The sequence below is a fragment of the Montipora capricornis genome, chromosome 4, assembly GCF_036669925.1.
Source record: "Montipora capricornis isolate CH-2021 chromosome 4, ASM3666992v2, whole genome shotgun sequence".
In the NCBI taxonomy this organism is placed as follows: domain Eukaryota; kingdom Metazoa; phylum Cnidaria; class Anthozoa; order Scleractinia; family Acroporidae; genus Montipora; species Montipora capricornis.
This window is the reverse complement of record NC_090886.1, coordinates 11,335,659-11,363,158: the sequence shown is the minus strand read 5'-3', so window position 1 is coordinate 11,363,158 and position 27,500 is coordinate 11,335,659. Positions and strand designations below refer to the sequence as shown.

Here is a 27,500-nt window from a genome sequence, read left to right as displayed (position 1 = left end):
ATTTTCACTTAATTCACATATTTTCATACAATAAGCAGCTTATTCACCTCGAATGTTCAGTTAATAAGTACGTAGTAAAACCATGCTTTACATCACAGTCGAAAAAAGGAAGCAAGTGCCTCTTATTTTCGTTGAATCTTTTGAAAAGAAGGAAAACAAAGAATTTCACCAATATTTGAAGCCCAAAATTAAAGGCCGTTTATTGCGCTTGTCCACGCATAGTAGCCGCTGTGTTTTTCGAAAGAACGGAGGAGCGCAGGCTTCTCACGAATCCGTATATTGAAATTAAGCTGTGATTACAAAGTGGATTTCATCCTTCGGATTCTAGCTGTCTTTGCCGTGTGTGATGAAAAAGGTAAAGTTTTAAACTTTTTGAGGTGGGCCTATAAAAGACTCCCTGTGGTTGACTTACAGTAGTTTCGATAGAGATCATGATCGCTAGATCGATTCATAAGGTGGTAAAATATGCCATCAGGAGGTGCTGTAATTTTCTCTCTTAGTGACTTTTCGAAGCACTTCCTAACCGAAAAATTTCCCGGAAGAGTGTCCTTGAGATTTTATCCCATACGAGAAAGACAAGAATATAAACTTTCTTCTTATATTTTTTCTACTTGTTGGTGCGACAGGTGGTACAGGTAAAACTCTGTCAACTTTAAGCTTGTAACGTCATCAGGGCAGGAAAAAATACTTTTGAACAGCGGTTATCAGTAACACGCGCCCCTGAACGACATTTTTACATATTCGAAAGTAAAATTTAGGTGGACGTCAATCAAATGTTTCCACAACGAATTCAACGGCCGCCACAAGAAAACAGGAGTATCGTCATGGAAACATTTGATTGACGTCCACTTAAGTTTTACTTTTGCAATATGAATGAGGGGCACATGTAACTGATAACCGCTGTAAATCTGAACTGAGAGTACTATCCTGAGTTCGAAAAATCATAGTCAAGGTCTGCGAGTTCTGCCGTGACTCAGATTCACACTCTCTGCAATTCGCATCAGGTGGAGTTGACGTGAATGAAAAAGGCGGCGTCGTGCATTAGTTAGGGCGTTGGATTTGCATGCAGTAATTATGATGATGATGACGATGATCAAGATTTATGTACGTAAACTTAGTTTAGTAACGGAAACGTTCATTCAGCTGTGAAATCTTTTCATCGGGGCTTGATCCGCACTTGTTACATTTTTATTAAGACTTGGCTTTTTTTTTACAGGAAATAGCAAATGTGCCAGAGGCACATTTTTTAATTTTGCTTTTCTTGGTCCTAATTCAATTGGGGTGGGAGGCGCGGTGGCCTCATGGTTAGTGCGCTCGACTCCGGATCGAGTGGTCCGGGTTCGGGGCCTGGCCGGGGACATTGTGTTGTGTTCTTGGGCAAGACACTCTACTCTCACGGTGCCTCTCTCCACCCAGCTGTATAAATGGGTACCGGCGAAATGCTGGGGGTAACCCTGCGATGGACTAGCATCCCATCCAGGGGGGAGGAGAAATCCTAGTCGCTTCAAGCTACGGAAACCGGAGATAAGCGCCGGCCTGATGGGCCTTCCAGCTCGTAAGCAGTGAATTTACCTAATTCAATTGGGACCTTAAAGAGTACAATTTGGTTTAAAATTGTTCCCCTCTCGTCCAATCAGAATCAAGCAATGTTGTTGAGTGTATTGTTAAAAATGCTACTTTCAGATTACCAAGTGAGGTGCGCTCGGCTGAACTAGCTTGACATCATTTCTTGCGCATCAGGTCATTTCACAGTTATGTACTGAGTTACCTGGCCTTTGAGTGAAAGCGAGAGTAGAGGTTACAAAAACTTCACCTTTTTTTTTTTTATAATCTCATGACAACATCAATGCAATGAAAAAGCGCTTTAAAAGAGACTATACTTTCTGTAATCTGCCGAGCATCCATCTTCTCTCTTGGATCTGAATATGTTTTCTTTTCTTTTTTTTAACATTTTAGTGGAGGGCAATAATGAACTAATGGAAACAGAGGAAGATGATTTTTCAATGGATGAGCCAAAAGATGGTCGTCATAGCAGCGGTCAAAACCTGTTTTCTTGGCTCTATTTTAAGACAAGCACACCGATCCACAGATTAATCGTCAAGGCCGTATTTTTCTCTCTTTCGCTTGTCTTTGCGGTTGTCCTCGTTCTCATATTTCTGCAACACGATTTCCTACCGCTCTTCACTGAGCATGCGCGGGAACTGTCTAAGCATCGTTCTAGGGAAGATGGGGTGGAGTTTCAAATTGTCGACACCATGGAAAAGCTCCCACGTGCAAACCGCGAGCGCTTACCAAGGGACATTCAACCGCTTACTTACAACCTGGATTTGTGGGTAAATTTAACAACTCTCCGATATAGCGGAGTTGTGAAGATTAAAATGCTTTGCAAAAGTGCAACTAGATTTGTTATTCTCCATTCGAAAGATTTGGATATATTAGACGTTTCCATGACACAGGCATATGAGATTCCACCAGTTGAAACATTGACTGTTCAAAGAATTCTGTTATTCAAGAGAAACCAGCAGCTTTGTGTGGAGTTTTTTAAACGTCTTCGTAGGGGAGAGATGTATGTTCTCAATTTGAGATTCAAGTCCAAGATTTCTAACAGATTAGAGGGGTTTTACAAGAGCTATTACACCAATAAACACGGAGAAAAAAGGTATGGTATGAATACACTGCACAGAGAGTGGTCTCTATTTAATTCTTAGTTTCGATACAGTGTAACATCGATTTAGCGGGGTTGTCAAGGTACTGAGAAGTGGTAGTTTATTACAGTATCGGGGTTTCGTTGTGTCTAGAATATCTGCATGCATTTGACTACGGTGCCCTCGTTTTACCGAGGGCACCGTTATAAGAGGTTCTTTAGTGGCACTTGCATCGTGCTAAGATGAAGTCTCTAGTTTTCCAAGTGAGTCAAACCAAGAAGTCTCTCCCAAAAAATTAGTGTTCATAAAGAGAGTGGATTCATTTTGATAAATGCTTTTCTTTTTTTTTCTTCTTCATCTTAATAATAATAATCTTCAAGAGAAGCTTTCGTGCGTTTTCCTCGTACTCTTTTCCACAGGGCGCTCGCAATGACTTACTTTGAGCCTGCACACGCAAGGAAAGTATTTCCATGCTTCGTTCATCGTCCTTCATCGTTTTAATAACCCGTGACTCTGGATCGTATTACGCTCTGTCCAACATGCCACGCGCCCGTCTTGTTGACAGAAAGGATGGACTCGTTGAAGAGCATTTTGCTCCAAGCGTCAACATGAGCTCGTACTTGGTGGCTTTCGCGGTTTTAGACTTCAAATGGAAAGAGAAAAAGACTGATTCAGGAGTAGCGGTGAGGGCTAATGTAGTGTTTGCATAGCATATCATTTAATGCCATTTATATCCGCCCTACGCTCCAAGACCAACAAGTCCTTCACTCCAAAGGATTTTCCACAGGTGAAAGTGAGTTTCCGATGAAAAAGGATTACAATACCGTCGATACTTGCGGTGGAGCAACGATATGTTATTTGTCTAAAACTATTGTCGGGCCACTTCTTAAGGGTGTCCGTAAGGCCCAACTGTTGGCATGGTAACTGCACAGCAGTGGTAACAGACCTTTTAAAACTCAATAAAGAAGCATTCATTAATTATGTAAAGATTGAAAGTGCTTAGTTGACTTTTCCGGTTTTCTGTTTTACCTTGTTCAAACTATGTCTTGATGTAGTTATATGCCACAAAGAAATGGCGTACAATTGATTCCTGCCCGCTTGTATCACAACTTAAACAATTATCCAATTCAACTGAGTAATTTAATTCACGCTACAGGGTGTCTATCACCTCATGCGATCAAAAAGACCTTTTACGCTCAACAATTCTCTTCACTTGTCGAACACTGATTCTCTGGATTGCTAAACTCTCTCCTTCAAAGTCATCGTTTTCTTAGAGGCTCCTCAAAGGTTAAAAAACTAGTTGTTATTTGATCAACGACTGCGCAAGGAAGAGGGATGGGTTTAATACTGTTCATTGCTCGGTCATGGATCAAACTAGGACCACTTTTTCAATTCCCGTCTTTCAAAGCGAATAAAAAAGTGAGTTTTCAATAAACAAGGTTCTAAAAGCCATGAGTCAATATATTTGGGGCGATTTCGGAGAATATATAAAGTGCAAAATTTTTTTGAGGTGTTGGGCAGTTTAACCAGAACCGTAAGCAGAACATAATACATGAAGTTCTTGGGTTTAAAGGTGCAAAATGATGCAATTTCGCAACACCCAAAATACCCAAAAATTAGAATGAACTGTTGCAGTAACCACTTAAACCTGTTCAGTAAACAATATAAAAGAAATACAGCAAAACGAAAAAGAAGCATGGATGGACACAAATGGACAAGATTAAGGCAGATTGCATTTGGGTAATCTTGAAAAAAGGTCGACCCGCTTTTGCTCAATTCTACGTGAGTACCATTTTCGAGTTTTAAACTCGCGATTGATTAAAGATTTCCCCTAAACACTCTAAAATAACGTGATATATCCCCTTTAAGGAGTCACCTTGTGATACAGTGTGACGTGTATGCAAAGTAAACATGAGTGTATTAGACACGTGTCATCAATTCTCTAATTCTTCGTGTTCCATCTATTCATGACCTTTGACAGGTTCGGATCCATGCCCCTGCAAGCGATTACGACCGTTTGGATTATGCACTGGACAGTGCTGTTAAGGTTCTGTCTTATTACGAGAAGCTGTTTGAAGAGCCTTATCCACTTCCTAAACTTGGTCAGTAATAGCATGACGCTAAAAAAAATGGAAAGTAACTCATTTAAGTGTCTAGTCGTTCTAGCGCTGGAGCACTAATTGGGGACACCGTAAACTGAAATTAACAATTAACGCAAGTGAAGTCAAATGTTGGTTTTTTAGGAGAGCGGGAAACCGGAGTACCCAGACAAAACCCTCTCGGTGCAGAGTAGAGAACCAACAGACTCAAACCACGTATAACGCCGAGACTGGGAATCGAACCCTGGCCACATTGGTGGGAGGTGAGTGCTCTCACCACTGCGCCATCCCTGGACCCCACTATAGGATTTAGTTCAGTCTTTGCTCACCAGTGGTAGTGGAGACCAAGAATAAATGATTAAGGGGAATGATGGTGGGAGGGCCTTTGAATTAAAGTGCACGAGAAGACCATAACCCAAAGTGTCGATCTGCGACGGAATGCGGCTCATTGTCTATTTTTAGAACGGCTACTGTTAGATTTTGGCGGGACAAAAACAATGCATAAGAATGTTCCGTGCTATATCCATGATTTTGAATTTAGCACGAGAATTCCGTGGTTGCGGACCAATCAGAGGCGTTGTGGTCATGAGGCCCAATCTGATTGGTCATTATTTGGCGGGATTTATATTCTCAGTTTAGATAATGAAGTGAACTGAAAGACAGAGACAGATCGACACCTCTGAATTATTGACTTCTCACAGGGTACCCAACTTCAATTTTATCCTGGCTTTTATAAATTGTCAGGGCTACTTGTGCGAAATAATTTCACACTTCGTTTCATTGTTCTTCGCAAAAAGAGACAGTTTCCAAGTCGTTTTTTTTCTCAGTTCAGGAGACGGGACACTGAAATTAAAATACGCAAACAAAGATATTTTAATTTTTACCGCTTATTTCTCTCGCTTTGATGCTGTTTTCCCCAACTGTGTGACTGTTTAACTGACATCACTATCTCCAATTTCCCTGATTGTCGTACTTGTGACAAAATGGCGCCTTTCTTGGCGGGATTGTAAAGCATCCAATGAAAAACTCCTTTGCAGTCCTACTGTGAAGAAGAGAAAGCGCACCATTTTTTTTTTTTATCAGGTTAACGATAAGACGCTTCACACCACCGAAGCACTGGACTTGTGTTGTCCCACTGAGCGAGAAACAAACTAAGAGTAAAAAAAGAAAAGGTGCTTTTCGATTATGACGTCTTGGTTTTGTTCACGACGTATTTTACGTTAATTAACCGGAAGAAGACGTTTAGGTTGCCCGTCGTCATATGCGGCTGACTTGTCTTACTTTTTTTATGATGGAAGTGTAAGTCATCTAGGGACGGCTCTAACGTCACAGACGAGTTTCACATCTCTGGCATTAAAACGGCCACTTTCCTATCTTTTTTCCTTTCCATCTAGACTTGCTAGCAATTCCAGACTTGCTGATCGGCGCCATGGAAAACTGGGGACTGGTGACGTTTCGTCGTGTCCATCTTGTGTACGATGAGACGTATTCATCAAGTAACACGAAACTGTCAATCACTCGCGTTATAGTGCACGAGCTGGCACATCAGGTGAATTTAAAGAAACCATCATTCCCTTATAGTTATCTGTTGGTCAGTCTGTTAGTCTACTCTAGATAATCTGAAATATACACGATCAGACCTCCCTTAAAAGTTCGTTTAAAGAAGCCACAAGGGAATGGAAAATAATTGCGTTTGACAGTGGAACTGTCATCGCAGAGATTCGAATACCGTTGGAGCCGACTGAAATTTTCAGGTGTCTACTATAAGAGACAAATACTGAAAGTGTCCAGATATTTTCTATTTCATCTATAGCCCGCATTTCAAACTAGCCCGTTCTAGACTCTCAGATAGTAGAGAAAGAGAAAAAAAATGCTTTTCCCACGAAGTTGTTTTCGTTTTCCCGACTATCTGGGAGCCTGAACAGGCTAAATTCTTCTAATTCATATAACAAAGTTTGAGGTGTCTCAGACTTGCATAAATACCTGGAACAAAACGTTTGATTCCCAAAGGGTTTGAATTGGGTTTGACATTGAGGCCCCGTCCACACATATTCGGATATTTTTGAATCCGCAACTTTTTCTTTCCAGATTTAAAAATATTTCCATCAACACGTAGCGTATTTAAATTGAATTTGCCTGTCCACGCTTATCCGAAACGAATCCGAATTCACTCTAGTACTCAGGACTCCTCAAGGAAACAGAGGTAAGAAGGCAGATGTAACAGAGCAGCCATCTCGCCATCTCGGCAGCCATCTTAAGAATTGATTTCACGGTAAGGAACTGGCCTTAATGTTGTTACGTCATCTGGATTAAAAATATCCGGATTTGGCGTCCACGCGGTTCCGGGTTCTTATTGGGTTCAAAAAAATCCACTCTGGAGAGCGTATTCAAAAGTTCCGGATTGCCAGCGAATTCGCCGGATACTAGTAAACGGAAGGCGTATCCGGAAAGAAAAAGTTGCGGATTAAAAAATATTAGCCGACTTGCTCTATTGTCACCATGATAGTTCCAAAATCAGTGACTGAAATGATTTTCTGAGCGAAGTATTCGTAGTCAGGAAAGCAACTTTATGCAGTGTCAAAATAAACTGACCAAAAAAGTATCCAGGCTCGAACGTGACTAGAACACATTGCCGAGCGATTGCGTTACACAACCATTGAGCTGTCACGCTCTGTTGAAGCAGGCAAACCCAGAAGAGCTGACAGTAAGAATTAATTGAAAGACAGATATTGCTTTTGCGGCAGATATGAAACAATTCCTCGAGGAGAAGTCATTAAAGATATTGAATTAACTTTAACAATTAGAAAGACGCGTGAAAATGTTTTTGGTCGCGTGGTAGAAATCATACATAATTATAAGCTCGACGTTTTTCATCCCTCTATACAGCGAATCCCTGCTAAACACTCTGACGAAGAGCAAAAGTTAAACAGTGGAGGAACCAAAATCGTGAGGTTTTGAGCGGTCAAACACCGAAACTTGACTGCGTGTGGAATGGGTAAAGTGCGACAGATAAGATAAAAAGGGATTGGGAAGGAACCTCCACCGATCACCTTATTCGGCACCCTTACCCTGTAATTATCTCAGTGCGCGGAGCAAACATCCAACATATTTAACTTTAGGATTTTCATTTCGATTTGTCTTATTATGGATCTTAGTTTGTGTTCATTTTTAGGTAGACTGTAGAAAGGTAGACAAATAGATTACAATCCTATAATAAAGCTGTTCTTGAAACGGATAAAGGGGTCTAGTTCGTGCTGCGTTGGTTTTGAAGTGAAGCACAGAATTGGTTTATCAAATGAGCTGATATGGTAAAGTGACTACTGTAACGAAATTTGAAAGCTGGTGTTTCGGCTTTATAATGGGCAATTTATCATAACAACTCAGTTGATAAACTCATTTCTGTGTTCTTGAAACGGACTGTCCTGCTTGCGAATAAACTAAGCGTCTGTTGATCCTTAGTGCACAACTGTTTTTTAAACCTGTGTTAATAATCCTGCTTTCCATCAGCTTGATGAAGCTTATGATGATTGTGTTGTTGTTAATTTGCCAGTGGTTTGGAAATCTGGTGACCATGCGATGGTGGAATGATCTGTGGTTAAACGAGGGATTCGCTAGTTTTATCCAGGATGAATTTGGCGTCAATCACGTGATCAAGGGCTGGGACATGGTAACGGCCTCGTTCGCATTCTTGTTGTTACCAAATTTTATCATATGGCTAGTGTTTCACGCGCGCTGTGATTGTCTTAGAGCAGCTAAAGCTACGTACAAACAGATGCAACAACTCTCAACATTGTTGGCAGTTTTCGGTCTGGCAGATGTTGGATGTTGTTGGTAGTGGTGTCCAAACAGATGCAACAACTTGTAACAATTTGAAGACATGCAATGTATAATGGAAGGATACGACCCATAAGACTTTGCAAACACGTGCATTTCCATGGAGATCATATTGTAATGCGCGTGCGTGGCCCCAACAATGTTGGATGAGTTGTGCAAACGGGTGCAACATTTTTGTGGTACGCTTCAGTGATCACGGAACAAAAGAAATGTTGGGAGTTGTTGGCTCAAACGTTTGAACAGTTTCAAACTTCGCGCAACAACGTGCAACAGGGTGTGCAAATGGGCGCAACAGGAAACAGCCAACAATGTTGGGAGTTGTTGCACGGCAATATTGCGTCCGTTTGCTCGGACCTAAATAAGCGCTAGGGCATTATTTTCCCATAATGCCCACGGGCCGATTATTGATTATGTAAGTTAGTTTTTCTAACCGTTCTGTTAGCCATGTTATAAACAACTTAATAACCTTGACCGTTCGGTCGTTACAGCAAAATCTCAAACCTCGGCCTAGCTGTATCGACCTCGCTATCGCTTGCGGTCAATACGGCAAAGCCCCAGTTTGAGATTTTGCAGTAACGACCTCACTCTCGGTCATTAACTAGTTAGCAATCCAATATACCCCATTCATAAATGGCGGCCGTTTTATTATTCTTTTGCTAATGTGCAAATTCAGTAGCCTACCGAGCCTCATTTTAGAGCAAGAGTTCTTTTCAATTCACTGTACGGTATCGATTCTTGGTAAGATAATTTGCACTTGGACTAAAGAATTATAAATTGACCGCCATTTATGAATAAGGCCCATTGAAATATTTTACTCCTTTTATTGTCATCCGCGACAAATTAGATAACATCCCTCAGTTGAAACTATGGTCACCTCCTATCGTTTCGAAACAACATGTTGCACGATCGTTGTGTTACCAATACCCTATTTAAGTATGATTTCAGCCCCACTTTCAAAACAAAGACAGTTGCAAAATGTTTGTGATCGTCATTAGATCAACTTGGAATAAATTAAAATGAAAATGAAAATAGTGGAAATCCTAGGACTTTAAAATAAAAAAGACTGGTTTGAAAGCTCTAGAGAGAAAATTTACAGCCTCGCAAGCTTTAACTTCGATTTCGAGCTTTGATTCAATGAAAAAATAGTTACCTGTGAAGAGAAGAACAAGTATATCTTCCGCGACATCAGACTTTGACTTGACCTATTCTTTCACCAAGTTTGTAAATTAGAATATGCATCCTCATTTGTTTGTTTTAGTTGAAATTGAATTTTTTTGTCACAGCGCGACGAAGTTGTAGCTACCAGCTGGCTGGTTGCGTTGGAAGCTGATTCAGCTTGGTCCTCTCATCCAATCAGCGTACAGGTTCACAGACCGGAAGACATCGATGATATATTCGACACGATCTCTTACAAAAAGGTAGTTACACAAAACGTGCGCCGTCTTTGTTATAGTTGTACATGATTTAAGGCTTCTTTGAAACCGGCCAAAACCTGGCCCAGTCACCAGAGAACACGCTTGGCAATAAGGTAGTTATGTGAGGGCTGACTTGTGCCGCGCTCTCTCGCCGACTGACATTGGGAGTGAAGGGATTGCGCATAAGAGAGAGCAATCTTCTCCCACTGATGTGGCTGGAGTTCGATTCCCAGACTCGGCGTCATATGTGGGTTGAGTTTGGTGTTTCTCTCCGGGTACTCCAATTTTCCCCTCCGCTCAAAAACGAACATTTGACTTGATTTGTGTTAATTGTTGATTTCAGTTTACAGTGTCCCCAATTAGTGCTCCAGCGCTAGAACTACTAGACACTTAAATAAAGTTTCTTTCCTTTCCTTTCCTTTCAACAAATATTCCGAAGGATTCGAACAAGAGATCAGACTGCAACACCGTGGACTGCGGCATCCGCGCAGGCTGAGAAACAGGAGAATGGCTTGGTCCTCACGAGTCTCCTTGAGCTCAGCACCCGATCGGGCAATTGGAAAGTCGTCAGTCTCCTATCACCGGCTCTCAGTGTTTTCCTAGTACGCCAAAATCGCCGGTAGTTGAGCAGTGCGTCATGGTTTTTTATAAAAGTTAGGATAGTACGTGCATTGTTACTGGTCAATAGCTTTGTTTAGATGAGAGTATATAAACACAGCTGTGACATAACACGAATTTTGATTGGTTATGTGTTGTCAGATGCGCGTTTTGATTGGCTGGTAGGAAATACGGGCGTGTATCAAGAAAATCTGTTTCAATCAAGAAGTAAAAAAACAGCATTTTCCTTCATTTGGCGAATTATTTTTGATATAAATATTTTGTAAAAGCAATATAGGAGTTTTTTTCCGTGTTTCCATAGTCTCATCTAAACACTCGGGGGAGTTGGGAGAATGCAACTGCGTCTCAGCTTTGCATAACTGTCTCGAATTCTCCCAACTCTCCCTCGTGTTGAGGTGAAGCTATGGAAACACGGAACGGAAAAAAGTCCTCTTTTGCTTAAATGATGATGAATTCTCACGTTGAAAACGGCGTATGAGTATACGACGACACTTAACCAAAAAAAAAACGTTGCTGAAGGTGTGTTCTATTGCGCTGCAAGAGGCCGATGCATGATCGACAGGCTCGGTTACAGGTTCTACATATATGTAGAGAGTCTATAGTAGCCGAGTTGTTCTTTCTTTGCTAAGCTGACCGAAGAAAATAGCTTTGTGCATGAATAATCTGACCTTCAAGTTTATGATAGTCAGAGATTATTGATCCTCTTGATTCCATCTGACCACCAGCTATCAATCACTATGACTGATTGCCGTAAACTATCATTCAGCTAAGACATGTTTAGGTTTTTCTGCCAATAGCATACAGCCTATAACACGTTTTTCTTGAAATTTTCACGCGACAGGGCCTGGCACTAGAAGCACATAACTCTAAAACTGTTGTCGAGATGATGATAGTTGATCGTATTTAGGAGCAAGAGGTTTTAAACTAGCATCGACTATCATGCATATTTTGATCACAGCTTCTCAGTAACGTTTTGATTCATGTACCAGACTTAACACTTACCATCCATTTATGTCAATAATGCGTTGTCCTTTTTTGGAAAAAAGCTTTAATAGCCCAAGGACAGTGCAATGCATTTCCCTCATCCTATCACGGTTCATTTTTTTTCAGCCATGGCAAAAATGCTGATATTCTTTTTTTTATATGTTTCTTAGGGAGCTATGATCATCCGAATGCTTAAAAACTTTCTTGGTGAAGAAAGATTCATGAATGGAATTAAGGTAACTTTCCAGCGACGTTTGGTGACAGCCAGAGAGAACCGGCTTACCTGCTTAGATAAGAGAATGACTACCTTTGAAGGCATTGATTACCTAAGTAAATCTCGGATTTTCTTTCTATTTAAATTCTGTCATTCAAACGAGAACTCAAAACGCTCAACCTAAGTTTGAAGCAGTTTGAATCGTGGTGAACGTTGACGGCTTGTCTCGTGTGGCTCGCTCCCTGTCTCGTTACGTGACACTTTCCTAATTCAATATAGCGGACCAGCAAACGAATTACGGAGCAATCATGGGGAGATAAATCATGGTCTCTCATTAGTGAATTTATGTGTTTTCACAGCTACAACTCACAGCATTGTACGCATAATGTGACAACGGCGCTTTCGTTCATTTCGTTGCTGCAATCAGTCGCGCGATTCGTGGTTGTGATCCCAGGGACGAAATTAATTCTGTCGCTGCTACAACGATTTTCACAAAAATTCACCACGTTACACGAGTCGCCGCGGCTAGCACATAATTATGGCCAATAAAAATAGACAATTGACCCTCTTTCCTAGCCTCTCTCTTCTGTCTTGTCCCAGATCCGAACAAGGGAGACTAAGAGAACTTCCGGTGAAGTCATTTTAAATAACGATCAGTGAAAAGTGGTTTCTTCTCATTGCTTCATTCTTCGTAGCGCTACATACAGGATCATAAATATGGAAACGCGAATGCGGATGATTTGTGGGAAGCAATTGCCCAGGTATGGACAATCAGTGTTGTGTATCTCCGTATTGATTTGTGTTTGTGGTGTTTCTTTCCCAAGTGAGTCAATTTACTTGTGTTAAGGCCCGTGCAAACGCTCGCAACAACAAGCAACATTGTTGGGCCCAACAATGTTGTCTCCTAGAAAAAACACCTGGAAAAAATCTCGAAGAAAAGTTACCCTCATCTTAGAGAAACCCCAGGGAACCATAATTCACTGCCGTTAACGATAGCTAAAGTAAGATTGAGAGCTAGACGAGATTGTTCTTTTACAAGAATAAGGCAAAATGTCTTTCTTCCTTCCATAATTCCGTCTTTTGTTTCAAAGTATCGACACTAGATACTTCTTGTTTGATTTAATATTTATTGCCTGCTCTATTTTTCCGCGAAGGAATTTGTTCGCGCGCGGAACATGGACGACGCCCGAGGAATTTAACTATTACCCCTACAGGTGTTCGGAAGGCTTGCCACGCATTCTATATTTTGGCGACCGATATTTCACTATATTTTTTTTTTGGGAAGCCGGAAAATGTACTGATTAAGGTACACAGATAAATGAGTGTAACTTGACTCTCCCGTTGCCCTCAGGAAAATAGAGATATCGATGTTAAAGGAATGATGAAGGTTTGGACCAACCAGAAGGGTTTCCCAATCATCAATATTCACAAGCAGAGAGACAAGCTTTTCATCAAACAAGAAGATTTCCTCGATAAAATCAGTTTGCAACATGACAGAGAGGAACTTTCATTTAAAAGGTAACTATCTGGATAGCATTGTCGCTTATCCATTTCGGCTGTTGGATACGACCAGTCCGTTCGCAGGTTTGATTCCATAGCTTGACGCAGGGCCCAGAGCTGATCATCCTTGGCTTTCATGTTTATTAGAGGAATGCAATTAGGAAGCGGGGCTCGCGTTTTGAAAAGACAAAGTGTTTGTTTAAGGCTACATTCTTATCAGTGATTACCTCTCCCCCTCCCCCTTCTACTCGTCAAGTCCTCTCCCCCTACCCTCCTAGGTCTCAGGGTGCAACAGATCACTCCATGTGTTCAACATGGAATGTGCGGACTGGGGATTTTTTTATAACTTAAAGCAACATAAATCATTGATATCGTATGAACAGTGGACAAATCAGTTATATTTTAGCAAAACGTCTTAATCATATTCTATAATTTTTCGAATAGGCAACTTTTACGATAACGTCATTTGACTACAACTAGCAGAATTCAGTTTGCTTTTCTTTTCTTTTTCAAATGTTGTATTCCCAGCAGGGTAATAACAATAGCTCTAATTAGCATGACACAAGCAAAAGCTGAAGGTTCGGGGAGTTGTATTCAAATGACGTCATCGTGCAAATGTCCTATTCTCCTATTCGAATGGCAGTAAAATTATCCGGTTCATGAATCGGGTTCTTTGTCGCGCGCAATAAGTTTAATTTCGCCAGTCCTTTATTAAATGTAAGAGCCTTTTGCAGTTTAGGGCAAGTAGCTGTAGTATTGTCATATAGATTATTACGATTAGGTTTTTAGAAAAGGAACACTTTAGATTAGTTATACTTAGCCTTCAGTGCCAAATCAAAAAATATGAAATCCAGTTCTCGGACATTATTTTCCTAGAAAAACGTGGTTTATTCCTCTGTCGTACATGACAAAGTCAAATGGAACACCTCGCTGGATTTTGATGCCACAAGACTACAGTAAGTCTTTGTTTATACAATTGTTCAAAGTCATCAAACCTATTAGGCAATAATAATAATAATAATAATAATAATAATAATAATAATAATGAAGATGATGGTAGTAATACTAATGAATAACTTCAATAAGTCTTTAATTTTAATTCTAGCTTTGAACTTGTTCGTCTCTAGTCGTCTAAATTTCAAAAAGGAGAATACATGCGTTTTTATAAGTCTGTACATCGAAACTTGAAATGGTTACATACTACGAATACTAAAAAAGAAACAACCACCTTTGGTCGTTAAATTGAGTAACTAAGTCTGAAGCTATTTCTAAAACCATTTGGATGCAATTAGTGCTTCAAAGGGTGTAATTTCCAACAAAACTCTAGTTGTCTTTAAGTCTATTTTCTTTATCACGCTATTGCATCGCTAAGAGATGATAGTCACCTCGTCTTGTTGTCAATCTTTATTTCCTTAGTTTTTTTCATATTACAGCAAGCAGATATAAGGCAGCACAATGTCTAGCACAGAAATACACAAACAACCCAAAAAGTCCACTTTGCACACAACAATCTTCCTTACAACATAACAGTCCTTCCTGGGACTACTCTAACCCGGACGATCTTAATTTGACTTCATTAAGTCAGTTTTAATCTTTATTACATCCATTTAGAAATCACTGGTGTGCAATCTGATCGGCTCTCAGCAGTGCGATTTATTCCCAAATTGCACAATTGTTTTGCTTTAAATCGCATCATTTCCCCAGCCAATGAGCAAGGAACACTAAAACAAAACAACTAATCAGATTTCAAGTTTTCAAAGGTAAGCAATCAAATTGAAGGAAAATAAAAGACAAAGAAAACCATTGTGTGGTGAATTTTGCAACTCTTGTTCCCAAATGAATCAATAAAATAATGGTACTGACTAAAATCGTGTATTTTAGCGCTTAAATAATTATTGTGTGATTTCTAAAAGGATGTAATAAAGTGGTAATTGAACTTCGTGTCGTGCGATTTTGGTCTGAAATCATACTTATGACTTCAAATCGAATTCGCGCTGTGCGCTCGTTCGATTTTGAAATAAGACTTGTAACAGTTAGTAGAGGGACTGGGAGTTCCACCCCTACTAACTATGCACGTATGATTTCAGACAAAAATTGCACTCCACTGAGCTCAATTACCATTATTTACTCCCTGTAAAATCATTCCAATATACTCAGACTTTTGCACTGTCTTTTTTTCAAAAGTGTACACCTTGAAAGTGGGCCCCGCAGCATCCACAGATCCATGGGTAATGGCAAATATCAATGCAACTGGTTTCTTTACCGTTAACTACGATGAAGAAAACTGGAAAAAGCTCGCAACGCAACTTCGAGCAGACCACCAGGTATGACAGAGGAAAACCATTTATCGCCCTTTACCTTTACTATTTTCCGAGCTTAAAAAATCTCAGGCCTAACTGGTAGAGTCTTAATAGCTCCGTTTCACAGTTGCCTTTCCACCACACAAGGAAACTTTGACGGTCAAAGAGCGTACTTCATCTTTCGTGAACATTTTTAATCCTTGCCGAAGAAGTTGGCTCATTTGATATAGCGCTGTTTCATTGTGCATTAGGTCCCTACCATTTTGGATCAAAGTTTAGTCAGGACTTTACAAATTCAAGCCCTTTCTCGAAAATTGCATAGCTTGATTTGTTAAAATCATGCTTGTAGGCAGTGGCTCGGGTCGCCTAGTTGCTTTTGTATATCTTGACTTATCTCTCCATTTTATCAGGTGTTCAGTCCATCTGACCGTGCTGGTTTGATCCACGACGTTTTCAGTCTTTCATGGTGAGAGTGGTTTGCTACTTTCCGTGGCGCATTCACCGAGATAACGGTGCAAATACGATATATACGTACTCCCAATGGGCGCTTTTTTAGCTTCTAGGACGTTCTGGGAGTAAATAAACGATTGATTGATTGATTGATTGATCAATACAAATAACATATTATGCGCGACCGATCCTTTTATCTTGTCATCTCTTGCTTGTGACGAATACAAAAAGGCCTTGAGCCTGTGAAAAAAAGAGAAAAGCTACAACCGAGCGATAGCAAGAAGGAAAAACCATCCAGCCCTTGCTAAGAGCGATAAAAACTTTGACGTGGTGATATGAGCAAAAGAAGCGTGCAGCCCATGCAGGAAGTGAGTGTATGCACGGGAAAGCTTACATTCAATAACAAGAGCGTAGAAGCATACAAGTTTTTTAAAGGGCGGGAAAATTGATATCCACTGCTCAGAGAAGAAAAGCATACGATCAATTTAAACGCAGGAAAACTTGTAATCGCTGACAAGACCATAGCTTTACGCAGCCAGTGAAAAAACGCGGGAAACGTTAACGTTTAACTGGTCAAGCGCTCGAAATTCTTTCAACAACTACGGCGGCATTTTCTTTTGTTGGGTTCCTATTTCCTGAAAAGCTGCACCTTAATTAGCTATTTTGTGACTTAAGCTTTCTTTTCTTTTTGTCTTTTTTTCTTAGTCAAGGTCTTTTGGACCCCATTCTCGCTTTGAACCTATCAACCTACCTGGTAAGAGAGTTTCACCCAGTCCCCTGGCGCGTGGCCAGGAAAGAGACCAAATGTCTTGTGGAGGTGTTCAGCAAAAATAACAGACCGCTTTACAAGGTACTTCGTGAAAAAAATATATACCAGTGCAGATCGCGTGGCAATACGCGATTGTCCACCAGAGCTGTTTTAAAAACCTTTCTTCTTAACGAAGGTTTTCTTTCCAGAAATTCTTATGGCATCTTCAAGATCACCTGATCGATTTCCTTGGCACAAAGGACACTGGAAGCGACCAGAAAAGGTGCTATACAACGGCATTTAGATAACCTCTGTTAACAAACACCACACATGTAAATAATGCTTTTCGCGGCGCTCTAGGTAGCGTTACTGGTTCCTGATTTTTTTGTTATTTTATGTTTAAAGTGATACTGTGATAAAAAAAAATCAAATCTTCTTTTCTTGGAATTTCAAAACTACGTTAACTAACCACTTAGTGACCCAAGTTTTAAGCCTTAATTTCACAAAGACATTTATTTATTTTGGCTCAAACCAGTTTCAACACTTGAAGGAAACGTTCTTATTAGCAAGATTGACATAACAACACTTTATCACTTAATAGCAAAGTTATGCTACCATATCAAACATCAATTATTGCTGATAAAGATTCCGTTACTTTTGTGACGTAAGCTCTGTGAAAACACCCTTTCTTTTGGCTTTAGCTGCTCATATCTCAAAAACGAACCATATCAGAATGAAACTTTCTGCAATTTAAAAAAAATGCTGTGGAGCGGATTCGGAGCCACCTTAAATAGTCGAAAATTTAAGGTAGCTCTGAATCCGCTCCAAAGAATTTTTTTTTACCTTGCAGAGTGTTTCATCTTGGCCTGCTGATCACTTTTGTGCAATAAAAATTGGGGTCACCGAGTTCGTTTTTCAGGTATGAGCTACTGAAGCCAAAATATAGGGTGTTGTTGCAAGGCTTTCATGTTGCCAGGGTGACTTGTTACCTCACAAAAATGACTGCATCTTGTTCAGCAATAATTGATGTTTTCACATGGTACGGGATAAAGTGTTGTAGTGTCAATCTTTCTAATAACAAGGTCTCTAATCTCAAGGCCCTTCTAATAACACACTGGTTTGAGCCACCTTAATGGTCCGACATTACCAACTTAAGAATCTTGAGAGAGAGAGCTGGATCGAGGAGTCGAGAAAAAAATGACGTCAAAGACTTATTAGTTTAAGAATGCAATGCGTCTTTACGCGACTGAATTAATATGCAGCTCGGGTGTTTCGGGGCTTTCAGATTTTTAACTTGTGTTTTGCAAACACAATGAACTGCATTTACACCCTAAAATTATAAGCAATTGAGTGAATGACGTCACCTTTGCATGGAGTCCAGTCGGTCAGTTTTAAACATGAGTAATGGCGGACCGTGAAATCAAAACTTACAGTCGAAGTGAACAGTCTGGATAAAAATCAAAGTTCAAAATCTCTCCAGGCAGGTGTTAAGCAAACACATTTTCAAAATGTGAAGAAAAAAAGGATGTGATTTTTTTATCATAGTACCACTTTAAGCTCTTGATCTGTGCACATGCGTAAATTTCCTTGAGATCATATCTTTTCCACATATAAGACACAGTGCCCAAGTTTTAATAACAAATCGATCAACTATATTTGTGAGGAGTACTGTAAAAAGAGAAATTTGCTGATACTGCCTGATATGACGTCACTGTTGCGCGTAGCAACGTCCCGTAGAGAAATGAGTTAAAGCTGTGCAAAGACTTATTCCGAGCTCCGAATATTTATTCTAATTTTATTTTTCAGATCTTTTAGATACGACGTTCTATCCGAAGCCATGAAAAGCGGTCAAAGAAAGGACATCAATGAAATATTTACACTCTTATTTAACAGGTTAAAGAAAAGGTCTTTTGAAAGGTAAAAGAAGAATTATGGTAAACTTCCAAGACATAGAAGATAACGGTTTTAAAGATATATAATCTCTCGGTCCCCTTTTTTTCTGTGTGTAGGAGTAGGAGCAATAACTGCAATATAGTAGTCGTGGTTCTGGGCAGTTCGGTCAAAACCCTGCATTTTCTTCTTCTTCTTCGTCTCTTTTTTATGCGAGTTTTAATAGGCCACTTCGGAAAATACTATAATACTTTTTGTTTTTTCCCCTCAAATTTTGCATAAGTATTGTTTTTGTTTTCTCTTGGTACCATTGTAAGTACCATGAGAAACTGGAAACAATGGTTATGCAAAATTTGTGGGAAAAACAAAGAGTATTATGGCATTTTCCAAAGTGGCCTTTTGCGAAATATTTGTGTTGTCAATTAGGAATTTCCTGGTCACTGTGGTGAGGTGGTTCAGCGACTATCACCAATCATTCACGTCCGAAGGGGTCTAACAGTGATAACAGTAAGACTGAACGATGAAATGATATATGGAATGAATCATATATTGAACTGCAGATATCATAAATCAAGTGAAGCTATGATCCTTGCAGTTATGAACGCAATTTTAGCAATTGCATAGATAACCCTGAAAAATTGAGGACTTCAAGTAGGTTGGAACCCATGACCCCAAGATACCGGTGCGACGCTCTAACCAACTGAGCTATGAAGCCACTGAAGTTGGGAGCTGGTCATTTGTGGGTTCTAAAGGTCCCGTGAGGAATGAATCAATGATGAAATAGTATATGAAATGAATCATACATGAACTGCGGATATGAAATCAAGTGAAGCTATGATCTTCGCAGTTATGAACGCAATTTTTACAATTGCGTAGAGAAGCCTGAAAAATTCAGAACTTCAACGGGGTTTGAACCTGTGACCTCCCAACGTCAGTGGCTTCATAGCTCAGTTGGTTAGAGCGTCGCACCCGTATCGCGAGGTCACGGGCTCAAACCGATACCGGTGCGACGCTCTGACCAACTGAGCTATGAAGCCACTGACGTTGGGAGCTCACGTTGGGAGCTGCGGATATGAAAGACTGGTTTGAACGCCGTGACCTGAAGGATTCTGATAGATGCAGACAAATGACGCATTATGACGCCGCCGAGAGGGAAAATACCCTTTTAGGCTTACTTTTTATGTGATCAAAGGCTGCGTGATCCACTTCAGTCACGCATGTAGCAATCTCTTCACTGAAGTGGTGTCGACGCTGTTCAGAATGCAACGACGTCTACAATTCTGGACAAAACTGTAATTGCATTTTTAACGTATTTTCCATATCTCAACGGCTTTGTAGCAAGCGTTTCCAGCGCGCGAGAAGCGAATTCATTTTTCTGGCCGCAAAGGAATAGGCCGAGCGCAACATCAAAAAAACTGGAGGGAGGGGAGGAGAAAACAATGTTGAGACATATTTGCGCTTCATTCTAAAAAAAACATTGGGAACTTTAAGATCTACGAAGGCAAGGTCGACGAAAAACGTCACCTCAAAATATAACTCCGCAATATCGTAACCTCTTTTGTGATTATTCCATCTTTTTGACTTCTTACAATGTGGATGAAGTATCCTAAAAATAAATTGGTGTTAGCGGTTTCAGAGTAAGAATAGAGAATAAAGGATTGATAGTTGTATGCTCGCGTTCAAGTTGTCGTTAAACCCTCAGATCTTGCTTCGGTGATTTCCCGTCGTTGTTATATGCAGAGCAACGCAAATTTTTGAGCTAAAATACGTGCCGCACTTGCAGCGTCATTATTTTTCCTCTTTTGACCAATCATATTACTGTTTTCTTTTACGTCGCCGTTCTAAGTCCCTATTACGTTAAGGCGACGAAATACGAGATACAAAAACCCTCAACTTTTCGCGCAACATTGTTTCGTTGCAAGTTTGGGTCGATGTCTTCCGTTTTTCACCTTGCATGATCAACTTGTCGCGCAACAAAAACATTTGTTGCGGGTTCAGGAAGTTGTTGCGAAAAGTAGAGCGCGGGTCTACTCTGAGCACAAATTTTGCCTTTGTTGCTCGTTTTTCATCAAGCTCACAACTTGTCGCGCAATAAATGTGCTCGTGTCCTAGCAAATCAACCAATCAGCGCCCTGCATTTCTTCAACCCTCAAAAAATGTTTTTGTTGCGGGTCAAGTTGATCACGCAAAGTGAAAAACGCGAAGCATCGACCAAAACTTGCAACGAAACAATGTTGCGCGACAAGTTGAGGGTTTTTGTATCTCGTCTTTCGCCGCCTTTAGGAGGAAGAGGAGGCCTAGGGAAAGTCGGCATTGCCGGGCACCTTTTCCAGAAATAATAAAAAACTTCGAATAATTGGGTTTTGTCCAGGATTGTAGCTTCGTTGCAGTCGTGACGGGATTTGTGCGGATTGTTATGTGACTGACTCAAGCGGCTGGAACCTCTTGTTTTGAGATGCAAAAACCACAAACTTCATTTCCTGTCTGCAGCCTTCCGAATGTTGGACCCAACTTCCGGTACTTGGCTTTCTCTTTTGGGCGAACAAGTCAAACGAGAAAGACTGGGACTATCTGTGGTCAGTCTATCAACAGTCGCCTTTTGATGCGGACCGGAAGTATTTAATGACTGTCATTACGTCGTTCGACACTGACAGCATCAGATCGAGGTACCTGACTTATGGAAGAGATAAGTATTAGCACTTTCTTCTTAGGCACAAGCTTGTGTGAACTTGTAAGCAGCGGACAGACTTATGGTTTTACCTTTCTGCGGAGCGTGGATGAGTTGTCGAGACGAGTGGTATTTTTGCAGACTCTTTCCGTATCGTAAGTTCCATCGAGAATATTGGGTCGTTTCAGCGTTTTGTGTGGGGAAAAGGAACAATGGTGGTTTTAAATCTGGCGCCAAACAGCCGTTAGCCCCCCACAAAGGACTGGAACTACCGATAATGCAAAATTAAGGAGAAAGAGCGCAGGTTAACGTCATGCAAAATAGGTGGAACAACTGCTGATTGGTGCAGACGGCCTGCATTTTGGTCAGCAGCTGACAAGTGTCAGCAAAGAGAAGTTTCTGTTTCCTGGTTTTCTATGCCATTGGATTTGTAGAGGCGTACAAAAAAATGTTTTTAAGCTCGAATGTTACTCAGGTTTCGACGGTAGCGCGAATACTTAGACGTCAAGTTACCTTACATTTTGTCTTAGAATGTCAGACAGGGTTCGTTGGCAGCGGTAGTTCACTGCATTGTCGGAAATAGGATCGATTGTATATCCATTCTAAATTTAGTACTCATCGTTCGCTTCATTTGTAAGGTTTGTTTATGTTTGGTGAAATGCTTAATAGTTTCTGTAATTTATTTTTCATCGGGTCTTGACCCAACCAATCATATGAAATAATGTGGGTTGAGTTTGTTGGTTCTCTACTCTCCACCGAAAGGTTTTCTCCGGGTACTCCGGTCTCCCCTTTCCTCAAAAAACCAACATTTTTGACTTTATATGTGTTAATTGTTAATTTCAATTTACAATGTCCCCAATAAGTGCTCCAGCCGCGCTACAACGACTAGACACTTAAAGAAAGTTTCTTCCTTTCCTAGGGTGTACCAGAACAATGAATCTTTGACCTTTTCATCCATTTTTCACGCGACAGAAATCTGCTGCTGAGTTTAGATGATAGCAAAGTCCCGTCCTCAAGATAGCCTTTATTGGATAGAGCAGATTAACAAGGGAACGAGCAAACCGGATCCAAGATGGAGCTTTATAGTCAGCAACTGGAAAACTCTTGCAAGAAGGTAAGATGCAAGGCGATCCTCAGTTTGTCAATGGGCTGGTGTGTCTCCATGAGATATAACCGAAGTGACTAACGAGAACTTGAGTAAAGGGAACTTTGACGAACATGAAAAAACAACACAGCAAAAAAAATGTCTCCGTTTGCATCTTTCGTTTTCGTGCATTTTTGTTTTAGTGCTGTTTGTGAGCCATTGACAATGCCTAAATCGTCATCATTTTATTTTATAGTTGACGGTGTTCGGCACCATTTTAGTTCCCGACACGACTGTTAGAGGGCGTCAACTAAAGATGTGTTGTAATAAATATTTCAACGAACATGTTTATTCTCTATTTTCGAATGCTCCATAATACACTTTCTTTGCCCTCAAATTTTGCATAAACTATTGTTTTCAAATGCTCTTGAGAATATGCAGTGTCACCAAGAGCATTTGAGAAGAATAGTTTATGCAAAACCTGGGGTGCAAACAAAGTGTATTCTGGGGCATTCGAAAATAGAGAATTCCTGTCGTCGTCGTTCTACGTTCTTAGTTTTCTGTTGTTGTCTGTCGATAAAGCGAGCCAAACTTCCACGGCACAAATTCGTATGAAATTGAGGTTTAGAGCCAAAGCCTCTTATTTTAATAAGCAGTTCAGTACCTGGTCGAATTTCATGTTATCCAATTGTTATGCGATTTCTCGACCTCTTTTGTCGTACCTGGTTTGCTTTGCACTGAAAAAAACCCAAGAATTATGGAATTGCATTTGTTGTAGTAATTTGTGCCTGGAAAGCTATGGACAAGTCGTTTTGTTTTGGCTTCTTATTTGCACTGACAGGTATGGGGGAACGTACAAGCTTGGAAATCTTGTCAAAGCAGTTGCAGGAAGTTTTCACACGAAAAAGCAGCTCAAGATGGCAAGTAAAACAGTCTTTCTTCTCTTAAACTAAAGACAAAAAAGTCAAAAATAAAACGGAGAATTGTTAAGACAAATGGCACAAACTGGTATACGGTGAAACACCGCCTTACAGCCACCTCGGTAATACGGTCACCTCGTTATTGCGCCGAGCCACTTTTTTTTTTTGGCCCGTTAAAACGGCTATACATTCTCTTATAGAAACCGTCGTTAATGCGGTCACCCGTTAATACGGCCAACGGCCACAATTTTAAACAGTAGAATCCTCTTTAATTTCACACACCCTTCCCCCCACCCCCACTGTATACCAGTTTGTGCCACTCGCGCTAAATTTAGAAAACCAAAACGCCTGTGACATGACAATTTCATTGACCTTTGTAGTTTTACCACGTAATCGAACAGCCAAGTTACTTTACTGACAAAGTACTGTCAGCAACACTCCTCCCTGTTTTCATTACAAACATGATCTTGATACTACTGTAACGACCAGTAAGGCAAATTGCGAAGGGATTAAGTCATTGTGCTTTCATCAAAGACACGATTAATACTTTAGTCTATCGGTTACGTGATTACGGCGGCATCCGTTTTAGAAGCATAGTGAACTGGGCTGTTCTTGTTTTGATTTTAAGCTCAGAACGTACAGTATACTTAATAATTTTAAGTGATTTACCTACTGAGCGAAGTTTCAAGTATTCTATACAATTACTGTACGTTCATTCCTGTTGTTTATTAAATAGAAAAGTTGTTCTGGAAGTGCAAATGCGACATTTGTCATTGCGGCATGTTATGTCATGAATTTCACCTTACCCCGGTAATAAGGCCGCCCCGTTAATACGGCCAATATTTTTAGACCCGGTGATGACTGTATGAACGGCTTCCACTGTATAAGAATAGCAAGAATCCCCATGATTAAAAGATAGTAAAAATGTGTTATACCAAACTTATCTTGAGCTAGAAGCTTGCAAGAATGAAGAACCTCAGGAATTCAAACGAAACGTCGGTACCATGTTTCAAATCCCAACTGGCGGGAGATAACCATTCGGCTATTTACAATACGAGGCAACGTTAAATTGAAAGTTGACGAACTATGCAAAAAGGTTCGTCGGAAAGCCATTTTGTTTTGTTGTGACAAAATTCTGTTACGCGTTAAACAGAACGGGAGAACGCGAGCTCCCGTAAATTACCGGGAAAGAGAACGGGATGCAAATTAACAGGAGATTCGAGAAACATCCAAAAGGTTATCGGGCCCTTACCGGGACTTTAATTCCGGGCCCTTTTCGAGTACACAATCCCCCCCTGTGTCTTGAGAACGGCGTGGTTTAGAGTGGTCACAGTCCACAATCATTCCGCTTGTTGTTATCTTGAGACAAGAGCCCATGAGTAGGAGCTCCAGTCCCTCGGAAAACGTGCTCGCAGGCGAAAGCTAGAGATAGGACGCAGCTCTTTACAACGTCTAATTTCATTGGATTCCTTTAATTAGGATGCAGCTCTATTGTTTTTAGAGTTAAGGTCCATTGTTTCTTTTCTATCGTTCTTTGTGTCAATTGTTTTCTGAACCAATCCCGAGAGCCGTTGTAATAGCTGCGTACTGACCCTAGCGCTACCTTAGCGCGTATCTTTCTATTTTTAGCACTAACCCCTAATTCAGCAGGATACTCACAGTTACATCAATTGACATAAATTTGCACAATTTGCGTACATTGTTTTTGCTGTTTTTGTCTTCGTTTAGACAATCACTTTATTTTCTGATTGGCCATTTAAAACAGCGCGTGCAGAGCCGAAGAGCTCGTGGTGTTTTAAAAATTAAAAGATACGCGCAAAGGTTGACTCATTGGGCTTGTGTGGGAGAGGCAATCTCCTGCTCATGGGTTCCTGCTTGAGAACATTACAGACCAGCTTATCAAAATAAAAATCCGTGTTATTACAAAAAAGCGAGTTTTGAACTATCTCCAAGTAAGTGTAGCAGATAGTGGATGTTAACGGAGGGAAACTCATAAAGAAGAGGCGTATTTATTACTGGCGACTCGAAGTTAACGGTCTGTATCTCCCATATGCACTTGCGAAAATGGCGCGTTTCGACAACTTTTTTCTTTTCAGTATAGCAGGGCTGCTGTCACTTAAACCTATAATTTTGGATCAAACTCTCGGGGAAAATTCCGGGTAAACATCATTTGACATGCACTCATCGAAGCGTATATTCCCCCTTTCCACCATAGCGATGTTGATAATGTGGTGCTTAAAATAATGCTATCGGGTTAGGGCAGGGGAGTATAGGGGAGAATTTATTCTTTCAGTCACACACACAAATTTGGGAATTAGCATTGAAGGACGTTCGCGCCCAAAATGTTCCCACGTACACATTTTTTTAACTTGCCATGCAGAAAGGTAATGATCTACTTTTGCCAAAAGGCAAAAAAATGGGGGCTCACCGTGCTCGTTTTCGAGATCATGAGGTGCACTTTTAGAAGATTGCGTTATTTAAGACGATCTTAGCTTACAACTGTCAGCAAAAGAAAAGGTACATTAGTGAAATTTAGATCAGGTAAACGTACTCATTCAACGTAGCTAATATAAATAAATTAACCTTTGCAGCTGATTCTTTTTCTGCAGAAGTGAAATAGACCTTGAAAAACGATACATATTAGTCTACTAAAGAAAACGGTTCGCGGTCGCACGAGAGCATAAAAGGCGAAATTTTTGTAACTTCTTAACTTCTCCACGCACAGAGTTTTTTTTTTTTATTTTTTGTTAAAATGGAGAAAATAGGAAATAGGAAGTATCTCCGGAAAGAAAAAATAGGGGTCACCGAGCATTCAAGAGAGTAAAAATCGCTGCAAAGTTCTCAAGCGATGGTAATATTTCGCACTGTCACGTCATTGCGTGACATTTCCGAGAAGACCTGGGTCCCCACAGCTATCCCATGATGCCACAACCTTTGACGTCGTTAGTTTACCTTGAGTGGTCTGCGATGCATGACGTGTGCGTGACATGGCGCGAAAAAATGGCGGAGTAGCAGCAATGGGCGCGACACGCCTTAATTGTGGTGTGCCACATTTTCCCCCACGACTTTTGTCGGCAAGATTGTAGCTTAATGGTCTAGCTTCGAATCTCTGGAGCCATCCGATGAGCTTACGAATCGCGGGCTCTTGTCCGTGTTTTGACTGTTAGAAGCACTTGGATTTTTTTTCCCGAGTTTTTTTTCGAGTCACGATTTGAACCAAAAAAAAAAAATATTAATTCTATCTTCAGGTTAAGGACACACATTTAAGGTCCTTACCCTCTGGTGAACGTCTGGCCCTCAGGGGCACAAAAACAGACCCTGGAAAAGATACGCCGCAAATATCGCCGGGCAAAGCGAAGCTTCTGACGACAAAGGAGACATTTCATGGTTCATTGGTTGCAGGAGTATTTAAGGAGTTCTAAATAACGGTGGGGGTGAGAGGCTAAAGAAGGACCTCTAATGAGTTTCTATCTGTCGAGAGGATTTCCTGTTACTGGAGGCACAAAAGGGATGGTAGACTATTCCTGTTTTAAGAAGAGCTCGCTTTCACAACTGATGGCTACTGCTTTTGCTGATCCAGTTCTTTCAACCGTCGCGAAGAAAGCAGCATGATTGCTGTAAAAAGTGGATTTCAGCGGATCAGGGCCGTCCTCTTCAGGAAAGCTCTTTTTCAAGTTTGGATTTTTCCAAAATAAATGCCAGTTGTTCCGACAAAGAATACACCTGCGCGACTTTTCATATCGCTTTCTGTTTTAAGTCAAGCCAACCAAATCATGATCACTGTCAATATCCGTCGTGAAAATTGTTGGTAGTATTGTATCGAGCAACGGTTGATTACCGGGATTGCAGTTTTTTCTTTTCCTTCGTTTAAAAGATGTTTTTAATGTTTTATTATTATTGACCTTGCTTTTATTCGATCTCTATCATTGCTTCCAAATTTTCAGGCACGAGTTTGACTGGTTTGGAGTTAAATGAAAAGCGCATCTGTTCTCCACACACACAGCAGCGCAAAAAGTTTCTGATATTTTTTTTTCGCGCCATGTTATGCAAGACCATTCGATTGCGTTGTTCTTTCCCTTTTATTACGCTAGTCGGAAAAGTTGAATCTGGTTCGCTCTTGTTTATCAGCAA

The 27,500-nt window shown here is 40.5% G+C and overlaps 2 protein-coding genes and 1 long non-coding RNA gene across 3 annotated transcripts in view; 2 read left to right on the top strand and 1 right to left on the bottom strand.

The window, feature by feature from the left end:
* The first annotated feature begins 3,072 nt into the window (after positions 1 to 3,072).
* LOC138045524 (leucyl-cystinyl aminopeptidase-like) lies at positions 3,073 to 21,485 on the top strand. The gene is made up of 15 exons (XM_068892061.1): positions 3,073 to 3,328; positions 4,627 to 4,747; positions 6,139 to 6,293; positions 8,295 to 8,411; positions 9,862 to 9,996; positions 11,766 to 11,831; positions 12,505 to 12,570; positions 13,161 to 13,327; positions 14,186 to 14,265; positions 15,494 to 15,633; positions 16,020 to 16,075; positions 16,765 to 16,909; positions 17,017 to 17,090; positions 18,614 to 18,724; positions 21,409 to 21,485. The coding sequence occupies exons 1-15, from the start codon at positions 3,116 to 3,118 to the stop codon at positions 21,422 to 21,424; spliced, it is 1,662 nt and encodes a 553-aa protein (XP_068748162.1). The 5' UTR covers positions 3,073 to 3,115; the 3' UTR covers positions 21,425 to 21,485.
* On the bottom strand, positions 4,088 to 9,979 carry LOC138045531 (uncharacterized). Its single transcript, XR_011131607.1, has 3 exons — positions 9,729 to 9,979; positions 5,629 to 5,786; positions 4,088 to 4,765 (listed from the first exon to the last, which is right to left on the bottom strand). It is a non-coding gene; the product is annotated as an uncharacterized lncRNA (long non-coding RNA).
* An 872-nt stretch (positions 21,486 to 22,357) lies between the features above and the next one.
* The window catches only part of LOC138046103 (glutamyl aminopeptidase-like), a 30,298-nt gene continuing 25,155 nt past the window's right edge, over positions 22,358 to 27,500 (top strand). The window contains exons 1-2 of the mRNA XM_068892782.1: positions 22,358 to 22,479; positions 23,291 to 23,373. Coding sequence (XP_068748883.1) covers positions 22,358 to 22,479; positions 23,291 to 23,373 — 205 coding nt within the window. The remainder of the gene's footprint in view (positions 22,480 to 23,290; positions 23,374 to 27,500) is intronic.

Coding starts and splice junctions, on each gene's coding strand:
- LOC138045524 (XM_068892061.1), top strand. CDS start 3,116: ATGCTTCGTTCATCGTCCTTCATCGTTTTAATAACCCGTGACTCTGGA. Junction 12,571..13,160: donor TGTGGGAAGCAATTGCCCAG/GTATGGACAATC, acceptor CGTTGCCCTCAG/GAAAATAGAGATATCGATGT. Junction 16,910..17,016: donor ATAACAGACCGCTTTACAAG/GTACTTCGTGAA, acceptor TTTTCTTTCCAG/AAATTCTTATGGCATCTTCA.